Genomic DNA, 12,731 nt, shown 5'->3' with positions numbered 1-12,731 from the left:
CATGATTTGCCTTCACAAATCATTTCTTATAACCCTAAGTTCCTTCTTTGATAGTGTTACTGATGTAGCGGATGGGGGAAGCAGTAGATGTGAGAGATCTTGATTTTAGTAAGGCTTTTGACTCTGTCCCATATGACATTTTCGTAAGCAAACTAGGGAAATATGTTCTAGATGAAATTACTATAAGGTGGGTGCACAACTGGCTAAAAGACGATAGTCAAAGAGTAGTCATCAATGATTCATGTCAAACTGGGAGAGTATATCTAGTGGGATCGCACAAGGGTCAGTCTGAGGTTTGGTACTGTTTTTAATATTTTCATTAGTGACTTGGTAATGGAATGGAGTGTGTCTTATAAAATTTGCAGATGACACCAACTGGGATGGGTTGCAAGCAATTTGGAAGACAGGATTAGCATTCAAAATGTCCTTGACAAATTGGAGAATTGGTCTGAATTCAATAAGATGAAATCTTTATAAGGATGAGCGCCAAGTACTTTGGAAGGAAAAATCAAATGCACAAATATAGTATGTGTAATAGCTTGCTAGGGAGTAGTACTGCTGAAAAGGATCTGGGTGTTAGTTAGAATATGAGCCAAAAATGTGATGAATTTGCGAAAAAGGCTAATATCATTCTGGGGTGTATTAACAGGAGTGTTGTATGTAATATGTGGGAGGTAATTCCCACTGTACTTGGCACTGGAGTACTGAGTCAAGTTCTGGGCCCCACACTTTAGGAAAGATGTGGACAACTTGAAGAGAATCCAGAGGATAACAACAAAAATGAGGGAAGGTTTAGAGGACCTGGGCATGTTTAGTCTTGAGAAAAGAAGACTGGGGGGGGGGGGGGGGAGAACCTGTCTTCCAATATGTTATCAAGAGGATGATGCTCAGTTGTTCTCCATGCCCACTGAAGGTAGGACAAGAAGAAAGTGGGCTTAATCTGCAGCAAGGTAGATTTAGGTTAGATATTAAGAAAAACTTTCTAACTAGGATAGTAGTTAAGCTCTAGAACCGGCCTCCAGAATGCACATCCTTTCTTAGGTGAAAAGCAATAAACCATTTTAAAAAAAATAAACTAACTGCCACCTTGCTTTTGTGATCCACCGAAGGTGGTGGTGTGCTATTAAGTGTTTCTCTTGTTTCAGAATGTACTGAGAGAGCTGGAAAGAAGGAAAGCTGATCTGAACACCATCACAGAGAGCAGTGCAGTGCTCCAGGCCTTAGTGGAAGGCAGTGAGATTTCCCTGGAGGAGAAGCTCTGTGTTCTTAATGCAGGCTGGAGTCGAGTTCGGACCTGGACTGAAGACTGGTGCAACACCTTGTTGGTAAATTGTGAATAAAATGTGTGGTTCTCTCACCCCCTGGAAACATTTGCAGTTTAGAGTCCTCTTTCTACATTGACAGTAAAGCTTCCACCATGCAAATTGTCTTAAAGGAAGTGGGGGTTAGATTTTTGGCAGCCCACTTGCTGTGCAGACAGAGAGAGCGAAGTTATGAAGATCTATGAAATGAGGAAGCTGGGAAATTCTTTTGAGGTGGTATGTGTTTCAGACTAGCTGACAGACGTTGGGCCCCCACAAGGTCTTTGGGAATGGAATGCACATTGCTACTTGCTACAGTGATGGAGTTACATAAATTCCTGAGGCAAACAGACAAGTTGTCATTTTTAACTCACTACATTGGAAGTGATGCTTAGTCATAATGAATAAAAACATTGATATATCTTTATTTCAACATTCAGGCTTTTCTTTCTGGCTGCACTAGTAGAATTCTTGTCCAGGTCCTCATCTTCTCCAGTCTGACTTACTGCAACTTCTTTCTTGCTAGTCACCCCATCACACATTCCACTCCACTCCAATACATTCAAAATTCACCTTGCCAGCATCATCAAGTTTGCTCATTCCATGGATCTCATTACTTCCCTTTTTAAAACCCTACACTGGCATCTTCTATTTCACCACTTAAGTTCTAGCTTCTTGTCTTTACTTTCATGGTCTATCGTAGCTCTGCTCTGCCCTACTTGTCCTCTCTAGTCCCTTATTGTGACACCTCCCTGCCTCTTCTGATCCACCAGTGATGCCAGTCTTGTCCACCCATTTGTTAGCTAATCCCATAACTGTCTCCATACTGTCCTCTACAGCCCTCCTTATACATGCAGCGCTCTCCCATGAATTCATCTGGATGGAAGGTCACTACCTTCTTATCAAAATGTCACCTCAAGACCCATCTCTGTTGTGACACCTATAAGAAATTATGTATCCTGTAATGGTTTAGTCATTAGTTGGGGATAGTTGATTTTATGGAATAGAATAAAATAAACCAAAATAACAAAGCAACCCCTGCCTCACCCCTCTCCCTCAACCCCCCCCCCCCCCCGACTAGTTTTGGTATTTTCAGGAACCTTCCCTCATCCCTTTTTTGTCCTCATTACAATCATACTCATCTGTGACCACCTCAGATCAGTCTGCAAGCCTTTTGGGACAAAGTCTTTGTCTTATGCTTTCCTACAGCTCTTGCCATAGTGTGCTCCCAATTCTGATTGCAGCCCTCTCGGTGCTATCACAATACAAATAAATAAAACATAAGTAATGAATCATTGATTTGATGACTTTCTGGGTGGCATATAGTTCCATGTAACCTTTTCTAAGTAAGTTGCTATATTGCTTGTGGTTAGCATCATTGCATTGTAAAGAAAAGAAACAAGCAAAGATAGATCGATTGCTCGCCCTGTGAAGTCTGCCAGTGCTGCTGCTTAATCAGCTTGCAAGAATCTTTGTTGAGCAGTACAAAATACTGCTTTCCCCGCAGCCTGTGGGAGGCTGAATGCAATGTATGGGTGGCACCCCCAGCTCCTGGTGGCTTAGCTTGTGATTGTGTAATATATTGATATTTGGAGGGTGGTTTCTGTTTCCAGTTCAGGAAGGCACACAGGAACCTGCTTAAGTCCATCTCTACTCAGGACAGCTCTTAAACATATGCCTAAATTTAAGTGCTGTCCTGAATAGAGATGCTTTCCTGAGTTGGGGCCAATATCTGTATCTTAAATTTTAAAAGAAATGTCTTTTGGCCCCCTCTCCTGCTTATCTGTCCCCTTTTGCCCCTTTCCTCACCTGTTCTTTCTTTATAATGTACAAGCCTCTTCTCTGAAAATAACTATCCTATGTTTCTCCAATGGGAATTTTGGCGCATCAGACAGAGGGAGTGCAGAGATGCATGTGTCTCTGTTGCTAGCACACAGTTTAAAAATTCTGAATATGTGAGCCAATCAGAGGAGAAGGATTAGTATATTCATTGTATGACTATTTCTCTGTGAAGTGAGAAATGCATATGAGATGTGATGAATCAGAGTACAGGAATTGAATAAATGGCAACAAAATATCAAAACCACACCAAACACTGAAAGCTATATACAAAAAGGTATTTCTTCAACTTCAGAATAAAATGTGATTTTTGTTTGTAATTGTTTTTACCGAGTATTGTTGTATGAAACATCTAAGATTACTATAATTGATAGAGATTAGAGGAAATATTCTGTTTTTGTCATGTTTTTTCTTAGTGAATCTGACAGTCCATTTCAGTATTTCTCCTGTAGAATCAGTCACTTTTTTGTTTGTGTAGGTCTCTTACACAGCTACAGGGGGAGAAAAAAAATCTTTTTAAAAAGGGAAAATGTACCACTTTCTGATAGTCATGGTGGACTAGTGATGAAATTGTGATGTAAAACAGGAATTCTTGAATTCTAATCCTGTTTATGCTACAGAATTGTGTGGTCTTGTGGAAAACATCTTACTTACCTTTTTCCATTTACTCTTTTACACTTACTCTTACCTACATCCTCAGAGTGTAGAGCCATGTTTATAAAGTTGATTGAAGGTGAAAAATGCTATAAAATGTTCAATGTTTTTCTTCCTAAAGCATGTGTAGCATTTTTATATATCATTAGGCTTTTCCTACCTGGGACATTTTAAAAATATTTTTGTTTCTCCTGCTTGGATATATTTTTTGCTTCCCTTTTCAGAATCATCAGAGCCAGCTGGAGATCTTTGATGAGAATGTTGCCCACATAAGTACTTGGCTCTATCAAGCTGAAGCCCTGCTGGATGAGACTGAGAAAAAGCCAGTGAGCAAAAAGGAAGAAACTGTGAAGGTTGCAAACTTAATCTTTTAAAGCAAGGAGTTATAAAACAATAGCACTTTTTGATTCCATGTGAGATTACCACCTTTTCTGGTTGATTTTTCTTTACACTACAGTAACTTTCTGCTGCTTTTGCTTCTCAGCGTTTGACATCAGAATTGGATGGTGTGAGTCTCCGAGTGGATAACGTGCGGGACCAAGCTGTTATCTTAATGAACAGTCGTGGCGTGTCATGCCGTGAACTGGTAGAACCGAAGCTGTCTGAACTGAACCGGAACTTTGAGAAGGTATCACAGCACATCAAAAGTGCTAAGGTGAGCAAGAAAGAGTCACAAAACCAGGAAGTTAATTTATATTACACACACATTATTCAAATGGTTTTTTGTGTGTATACTACTAATAATGGCTTAATAGGGATAACTTCATTTTAATATACAAAGATATTTTTTTCTATGTAAATCTATGTAAATAATTTCTCTATATGCGAAAATTAATGGATTCAGTAAGTAGCCAGTCACACCTACCGATCAGCAGGGTATGAATCCTGAATTGGATCATAGATGAAAGGGTGTAGTGGCACTAGGGTGACCAGATGTCACAATTTTATAGGGACAGTCTCAATATTGGGGGCTTTTTCTTATTTAGGTGCCTATTACCTCTTACCCTCTGTCCTGATTTTTCACACTTTCTATCCGGTCACCCTAAGTGGCACCAATCTATTATCTAATAGTCATTTATGTAGACCATAAAGTAAATCCATATCTTGGCATGATTGTCAGCCTCTGTTAGAGAGGGGACCGCAGGATTAGGCTAGCCAGAGGCCTGCAGGCTGAAATTCATTGGCGGAAACTCTCTGGCATGTACCAGTATTCTACCTAGCTATCTCTAGTTATTGTAGCGAGGCAACTCCTGCGATTTCATTACAAGTCCCATGATATTTTGGTGTTTTTCTGTCATGATCATGTATATAATGAGAATCTCAGTTTTCTTTTTAAAGAAAGCCAAGCTTCTTGCCCTTTTGGTTGTGGAAAATAGCTTGAAATTATGAACCTTAAAGGCTCAAATACCAGAATGCAAATGAAAACACTCCAAATTAATTATTTTTAAAATCTCATGATTTTGGGGAAACCTCATTCAGGATTTTTGAATCCTGGGATGAGCAGTACTGTTTGTTTGGGCAGGGAGTGGGTTAGCTTTCTTTTCTGAAAATAAATAGTTCAATATACAGTTTTATGGCCTGATCCTTGAGACAGGCATGTGGATTGATACCTACTTACACAGAGAGTCACATTTACATGAATTACTTCAGTACTTGCAGGATTGATCCCTTAATTTGTGTGGTTTTTGTTTTGCTTTTGTGTTGCAGATACTTGTTGGTCAGGAACCCTTGCCTTATAAATTTCCTGTTGAGCCAGAACCCCAGGAACCTGGAGTGGCTTCTGCAGACCTTGACAAATTTGAGAGTGATTTACAAAACATGTTAAAAGTTGTGGAAAAGCACATGGAATCAAGTGATGAAGATGAAAAGGTTTGTGAGGAATGGATGAATTAAACAGCTTCATCACCTCTTCTTTGTTTCTGTAATTCAGCAGTGTCTTTTAACTGAACTGATCTCTGTGAAAAGGAAATTGTTAATATCTCTCTATGAATATGTAATATCACAGTTTTACTGAAAACCACCTTAAATTGTCAGTAAAGTAGAGCGGCTGGGGCAGAATGAGGGGGTGAGTAGAATAGCTTCTCCTCCTCACCATAGCATGGATAAGCTGTGCTCTCTACCTAGCTCACTCTGCTCTTTGGCTGGTGCAGTGAGAACTCCTCATCCTGTCTCAATCTATTTTAACTCTGGCTTTATATGTCCTTTAGTCTTTGATGCTTGTGGAGAATTGGAATTTCTCAGCTCCAGTTTATTTTGGGTGACAGTGGGATGCTTAACAGTACTGAAGTGTTAATTTTGTTAGCATTTAGGCAGTCAGCAACTCCATTTTGAATACTCTAACATGGCTTTCTGTAAATGACCATAGGCTTCTATAATTTTAGATGGATGAAGAGAGAGCCCAGATTGAGGAGGTTTTACAGAGTGGAGAGCAATTGTTACAGCGGCCCATGGAAGACAACAAGAGGGAGAAGATCCGCTTACAGCTGTTGCTTCTGCAGACAAGGCACAACAATGTAAAGGTGTGACTTCAGAGTTTTAATATGACTGACTTCTGGTGCAGTCTACGTGGTGGACTTCTGGAAGCTTATTTGAAATCTGATTGTGACTACTTAATAGCATGGTTTAGGAGACTGAAAGCCTTCAGGATATTTAGTGTACATACAGAAAAAATGACTGATTGAACCTCAGTGATCCCAAATTCAAAAATATTCTCCAAAGTTAGTTTTGTTTTTCTGCAGTTTGATTTTCCTGAATGTTTAAATTTGTCCCCCGAGCCAATCAGAACTTGCTATAATTAGTTAGTCCCCACATCCCACTAAACAGAATCTGAGCTTGATTTAAAATAAATAAGTAAAATCCATCCCCCAATTTATTTTTCTCAAACTGCGTATCCCCCCGATGACTATTTTGTTATAGGAACTGAAGTCTTTTCAAAGGAGGCAGGTGGTGGAGCTCTCTCCTGCGTTTTCACAATATAAGAGAGAAAAGGACAGTCTATTGAACTGGCTGAACGAGACACAGCGCCGTCTGTCAGGACTGCAAGGAGAGGAAGATGAACAAAAACTACAGGTAAACACAGATGTTCAAAAAATTAAGAGTGGAGATAATAAATGACTTCATATTAGAATTGTGTTCTGGGGCTCGGGGATATTCTTTTGATGCTACCGTGGTAAGGAATGTGTCCAGAAGGGTTGTATTAATTTTTCCACTGTGTTTCATCGGCTTGTGTCAGTCTTGGATTAGCCTGGAGTATTGCCTTATTATTGGGGGAGCAGTGGCAACCATGTCTAACTTTCTTTTAAATCTGTTATTTTGTGTACACAATATTTATTATAGGCAAGTGTTTAGTGCTGCCTCTAGTTAAGGTTCTCAGCTTCCTCTAATCTTGATGCCAAACTTTGCAAATTAGCTTGATGTATACTAGTAATATTTTTGATCCGTTACATTTTCAGATATTTTTCTCAAGATAGTTTGTTCACTTATGAACTGGCTAAAAGTAAGTCTCAATTTCATCTAGTCTCAGAAGGGAAGCCTTTCCCTGTGGCCATCTTGGCTCCTAGGAGCTGTGACAGACCCAAATCAGTGGGGTACAGGAGTCTGGTAGAGGGCAAATATACTGGTCGCTGGATGAGTAGTTTTCTGTTCCCTGAGTGACCAGAGCAGGGGCTGCACCTAGAACCAATTAAGGTAGACAGGCTGAGTAGGACACCTGCAGCCAATTAAGGCAGGCTAATCAGGGCACATGGGTTTAAAAAGGAGCTGACTCCAGTCAGGCGAGGGGGAGCTAGAAGCGAGGAAGTGCGTGTGAGGAGTTGGGAGCAAGAGGCACAAGGAGCTGAGAGTGAGAGGGTGTGCTGCTGGAGGACTAAGGAGTACAAGTGTTATCAGACACCAGGAAGAAGGTCCTGTGGTGAGGATAAAGAAGGTGTTTGGAGGAGGCCATGGGGAAGTAGCCCAGCGAGTTGTAGCTGTCATGCAGCTGTTACAGGAGGCACCATAGACAGCTGCAATCCACAGGGCCCTGGGCTGGAACCCGGAGTAGAGGGCGGGCCTGGGTTCCACCCAAACCTACCAACTCCTGATCAGACACAGGAGGAGTTGACCCAGACTGTGGGGAAGATCACTGAGGTGAGCAAATCTGCCAATAAGTGCAGGACCCACCAAGGTAGAGGAGGAACTTTGTCACAGAGGGTAATCTGACAGCTTCGGCCTTTTAGGATTTCTTAGCATGTCTGGAGATGGCGCAGCATCCATAATCGTATTAAAAGAGTTGTAGAATAATATCTGTTGAATGTTAGATGGGGGGGAAAAAAAAAGCAGTCCAGTTGCTGCTGATCGTGGATTGTAGGAAGTGAGGAAGAGAGCTGTAAAGCTGTGTGTCCACCACTCTTCAGTGGTGCCCATTAGGTCTAATTGCATTCAATTTTAATATACACATACAAATGTATCTTAAAATTTTAAATATATGTATTTAGAGAGATTTTTATATTACCTTATCTATTTTTTATTGTATTTTATTATGGTCATCTTCATAGATTTGAATTATACTCTGTATACCAGAGCTACTGAATTGATTGGGTTTGGGTGGTCCTGTTTAAATCCTATTACAGTGTAATAGCTTTACTATATATAGGAGGGATAGCTCAGTGGTTTGAGCATTGGCCTGCTAAATAAATCAAGGGTTGTGAATTCAATCCTTGAGGAGTCCACTTAGGGATCTGGGGAAAATCAGTACTTGGTCCTGCTAGTTAAGGCAGGGGGCTGGACTCAATGACCTTTTGGGGTCCCTTCCAGTTCTATGAGATAGGTATATCTCCATTTATTATTATTATTATAAAATGTAAATGTAGTCTAAATTTTCCAATGAGCTGCATATAAATGGCTTACTGAAGTTAATGGGGCTGCTGGCATGGGGAACTCTTTGCAGTATCAGGATTCTATGCAGCCATGTATAAATGGTGTTAAAAATGTGTGCGTGCAACATAAATAGAATATGAAGGGTACAGTCACGCCAAATACTGAACTCACAACATTCACACCAAATACTGGAAAAAGGAAACAAACCATTAAAAGTACAGGGGAACATGATACCATCAATTTTGGTGGGGGGACACATTTGTACACAATTAAGAATAAATTTCTGTCTAAAGAAGTAATTACATACTAAATCCCCATAACTTCATTTTCTGTTCATTTAAACTTGGAAATATGAATAAGATTTTTCTTAGGTTTCTCCTCTTTTTTTTTTAAACAAATGTTAATATGTCAGGCCCTAATCATGCAAAGACTTACACGTGTGCTTAACTTTACACAATATAAAGTCTCATTGAAGTTTGTGGGGCTACTTAATGTGTGTAAAGTTAAGCAGGTGCATACATCTTTGCTGGATTGTGTGCTAGTTTTCTACAGAAAAATGATATAGTCTGTCAAGTATCAGAGGGGTAGCCGTGTTAGTCTGGATCTGTAAAAGCAGCAAAGAGTCCTGTGGCACCTTATAGACTAACAGACATATTGGAGCATGAGCTTTCGTGGGTGAATACCCACTTCGTCGGATGCATGTCATATATTCTGTAATTCAGTGGAATATAAAAATTAAACGTAGATAGTAAGCATATGAAATCATTTCTCCTATACTTTGAGAATACTAATTTTGTTTACATTATGCATAAAATTATACACACGTGTACTCAAGGTAGTATAAAATAGTATAATTCTGATGCCTTGTATTATTTGAATACTAGTATGTGATCATGTAAAAAACACGGACTATCAAGGCACATGCAAAAGAGAGAGTAGTTAAGGTTTCATAAGCAACTTTCACTTTGTCATGTCCAAACTTCCGAGTACTTCATTTTGTAACCTCATACTTCTTAAAAGATAATTTTTGTCTGAGAATTAATATTTAACTACAAACGGTGAAATATTATTTGAGAGTTACATTGTGTGTCATAGTTAGAGTCCCAAACAGCTAGAAGTTCCCAACTAATTTGAAAGGACTTTCTCCTTAGACACTATTTATTGATTTAGTTTCTGTCCAGAAATCCATGTTTTTAGATGCTGAGGATACAAATTCCTTACTTTTCTTTTTCTATTTCTCCTTTTTATCCTACCAAGATAGTTTGGCTGCCATGACAATTAATTTAATATTTTATGCAATAACTGTGAAAAGCAGTAAGTAATTTCTTGGACAAGCTTGGGGGTTAGGCAATCTGTGAAGTTAGTTCTGAATTTCCGGTTATGAAGCTTCATAATTAAAACCAATCAATCTCTTTTTGACTGTTTTGTAACTTCTTAAACCCAGGACCAATTAAAGAGGGAGATGGGGAATGTTCATGCTCCGAATGAGACCTTGTCACAGGATCCCATGCAGGCTCTCCCACTTTTGTGCCTGCAGCCTGTGTTTAGGCTAGTATAATAAAGAGTGTTCACTCCTTCTTTGGTTGGATCACCCAAGTGTCTTTATTTACTGCAACACTCATGCAGTTCCCAGATCTCCCAACAGTTAGTGCCCCACAGACCCTCCCCAGGATCTCCTGGCCCTTGAGGCTTCCTTGTTGGTAAGGAGACAGAGCTACTGCCCTCCTGTCTCCTCCCAGGCTATCCTCCTCACTGAGGTTTGCCCAGGGCTTTTATAGCCCTCTCCTGCTCCAGCCCAGCTGTCACTACTTAGCTCAGTATGTTCCTCCGAGCCAGCCCTCGTTAGGGCTTGCAGCTGGGCTACCTGCTGAGTACCTGCATTTCTACACCTGGCCTCCTGCCAGAGAGCAGGCTGCAGCCAGCATTTTGGCAGGGCTTTAAAGGGGGTTTTACCGCTACCCTGCCACAGACCTATACAGCATAAAATATGTATGTGATACATGTCATTTAGAGTTACAGTGCTCCATGGCTGTCATAGGTGGCTGATGCAATAAGGTTATAAGAGCTGGTCTGCTGTCCTTAGCTACTTTGCATATCCTGATAGCTACATTAAGGCTTCAGGGTCCCCTTCAGGGGGGGGATAGCTCAGTGGTTTGAACATTGGCCTGCTAAACCCAGGGTTGTGAGTTCAATCCTTGAGGGGGCCATTTGGTGATTGGTCCTGCTTTGAGCAGGGGGTTGGACTAGATGATCTCTTGAGGTCCCTTCCAACCCTAATAATCTATGATTCTATGATTAATGGTAATCCCCTTTAGATGGACCTTTTAAATCATTAAGCTTCTATTGTGTACCTGTGGAATCATTGGGCTGTTAATGATGGACTCTAAGTTTGCCGAACCTGCATCTGGTTGCTCTATCAGGTACTTCATTAATCACTCCTGCCTATGTGCATAACACATCTGGATTTACTGCTGCACCAGGAGGCAGGCACCCTGAGACAAGCTTTCTTAAAATGGGACTAGATTTACTTCATGGTGTGCTTGAGATCTCCCTGCATATCAGACAGTGCTCATACTCTACAAAGAGCCTCTTAAGGCTTCCATTAAACAAAGGACAAATCTAATAGCTAAAGGGAACTCCTGAAGTTGTCTAATCTTGAGGTGAGCCATTGTAATCTTTCACCTTGCCCATATCCCTTTCGGACACTGAGTCCAAATGGGTTTGGACAGGAAAGACAGTAGGGGCCTCTCGGCACAGATTTCAGATCTTCACCATTCACCCAAGAGTTCCTTCCAGTTCTCTGGATTCTTCTATACTGTGCATTCCTGACACAGAATCTCTGAGAGGAAGCAAGCCCCAAAAGCGTAAACCAACAGTCTCATGTCTCCTTGTGGGATGAAGAACTGCTTCCACTCAGTGCCGAGAAATGTAATTTCCCACAAAATCTCAAGACGTTATACAGACAAACAAGGCTGCATTTTAATGTACTTCAAAACAAATCCAGTCTGGCTACCCTTCCAGAGATCATAGAATTGTAGGGCTGGAAGGGACCTTGAAACATCATCAAGTCTAGCACCCACTATGGTAGGACCAAGTAAACATAGATCTCAAACTAGTTACTCCCCTCACTCACCCCCAAGCTTTAGAAAATTATTTGACATGAACAAATGTTTATTTTACAGATTGGAAGGGAATTTGCTGCTGGTACCCATGCTGTTCTCTTCCTGATAAACTGGTGTTGACATTTAATTGGGTCAGAACACAACCACTAGAGGCTCTTAAGTAATATTCTCTCATAGTTAAGTAAAGCTCTCTATTTTTCCTCTTACTCTGTATTTGTTATTCATCTTACTTAAAAAGACCTCAGGATTTCGTAAATGTGAGCAATTTCTTTTGCAGTAGTTAAGTGGCAAATTTGTGCACTCACTGACTGCACTGATTTAATTCAAATGAGCAGGTAAAACTGACACAGCAATTTCAATACTCAAATGAAAGTCTGTTTCCAGAATTCAGTGTGTATGGCAAGTGTGGTTTGAAATCCTGGATTTCCCTGACCAACAGGATGTTTATTTGCAAAGATGGGAATACAGTGGAAGCTTGATGAACAGAGGTACCTTTATTGTATCAAATATATGCTCTGAGTGCGTATTCCCCATTCATATTGAAGATGTGTATTTTGTAAAGAGAGATGCCCAGATCCTCAAAGGTATTTAGGTGCTTATTGCTATCAAGGGAGATAAGGGTTAGACTCCTTAGATATCATTGAGGATATGGGTCAGAATGTTTAATAAACCTGCCCTTTCAGCAGGAAATTAGTGATGGAAAAGGCAATTAGCTCATCCAGTCACGTCTCCCAAGGCAATAGCTCTACCACTTGATCTTTGATTTACTTTTTATCTTTTGGTGCCAAACTTCCATGCTTATGATTTTTTTAAAAGAAAAACACCAGACTTATATGAGATTTAGTTGGAGTGAGCCAAGTTCTAAGGGTCATAATTACGTGAGGCAGAAATTACTGTTCTTCTTCAAGTGATTGCTCATATCAATTCGTTAGGTGTGTGCGCGCTGTGTGCACGGATG

General features: G+C 40.4%; 1 protein-coding gene across 6 annotated transcripts in view; it reads left to right on the top strand.

Annotated features, from left to right (window-relative positions):
• Window positions 1–12,731, top strand: part of UTRN (utrophin) — a 576,172-nt gene that overhangs the window by 200,114 nt on the left and 363,327 nt on the right. For all 6 annotated transcript variants that reach the window (XM_039528635.1, XM_039528634.1, XM_039528636.1 and 3 more), the window contains 6 exons: window positions 1,146–1,325; window positions 4,019–4,147; window positions 4,279–4,449; window positions 5,502–5,663; window positions 6,176–6,313; window positions 6,711–6,863. In XM_039528635.1, coding sequence (XP_039384569.1) covers window positions 1,146–1,325; window positions 4,019–4,147; window positions 4,279–4,449; window positions 5,502–5,663; window positions 6,176–6,313; window positions 6,711–6,863 — 933 coding nt within the window. The remainder of the gene's footprint in view (window positions 1–1,145; window positions 1,326–4,018; window positions 4,148–4,278; window positions 4,450–5,501; window positions 5,664–6,175; window positions 6,314–6,710; window positions 6,864–12,731) is intronic.

This window comes from Mauremys reevesii, linkage group 3, assembly GCF_016161935.1.
Source record: "Mauremys reevesii isolate NIE-2019 linkage group 3, ASM1616193v1, whole genome shotgun sequence".
Classification (NCBI taxonomy): Eukaryota; Metazoa; Chordata; order Testudines; family Geoemydidae; genus Mauremys; species Mauremys reevesii.
This window is presented reverse-complemented; position numbering and strand designations above follow the sequence as displayed.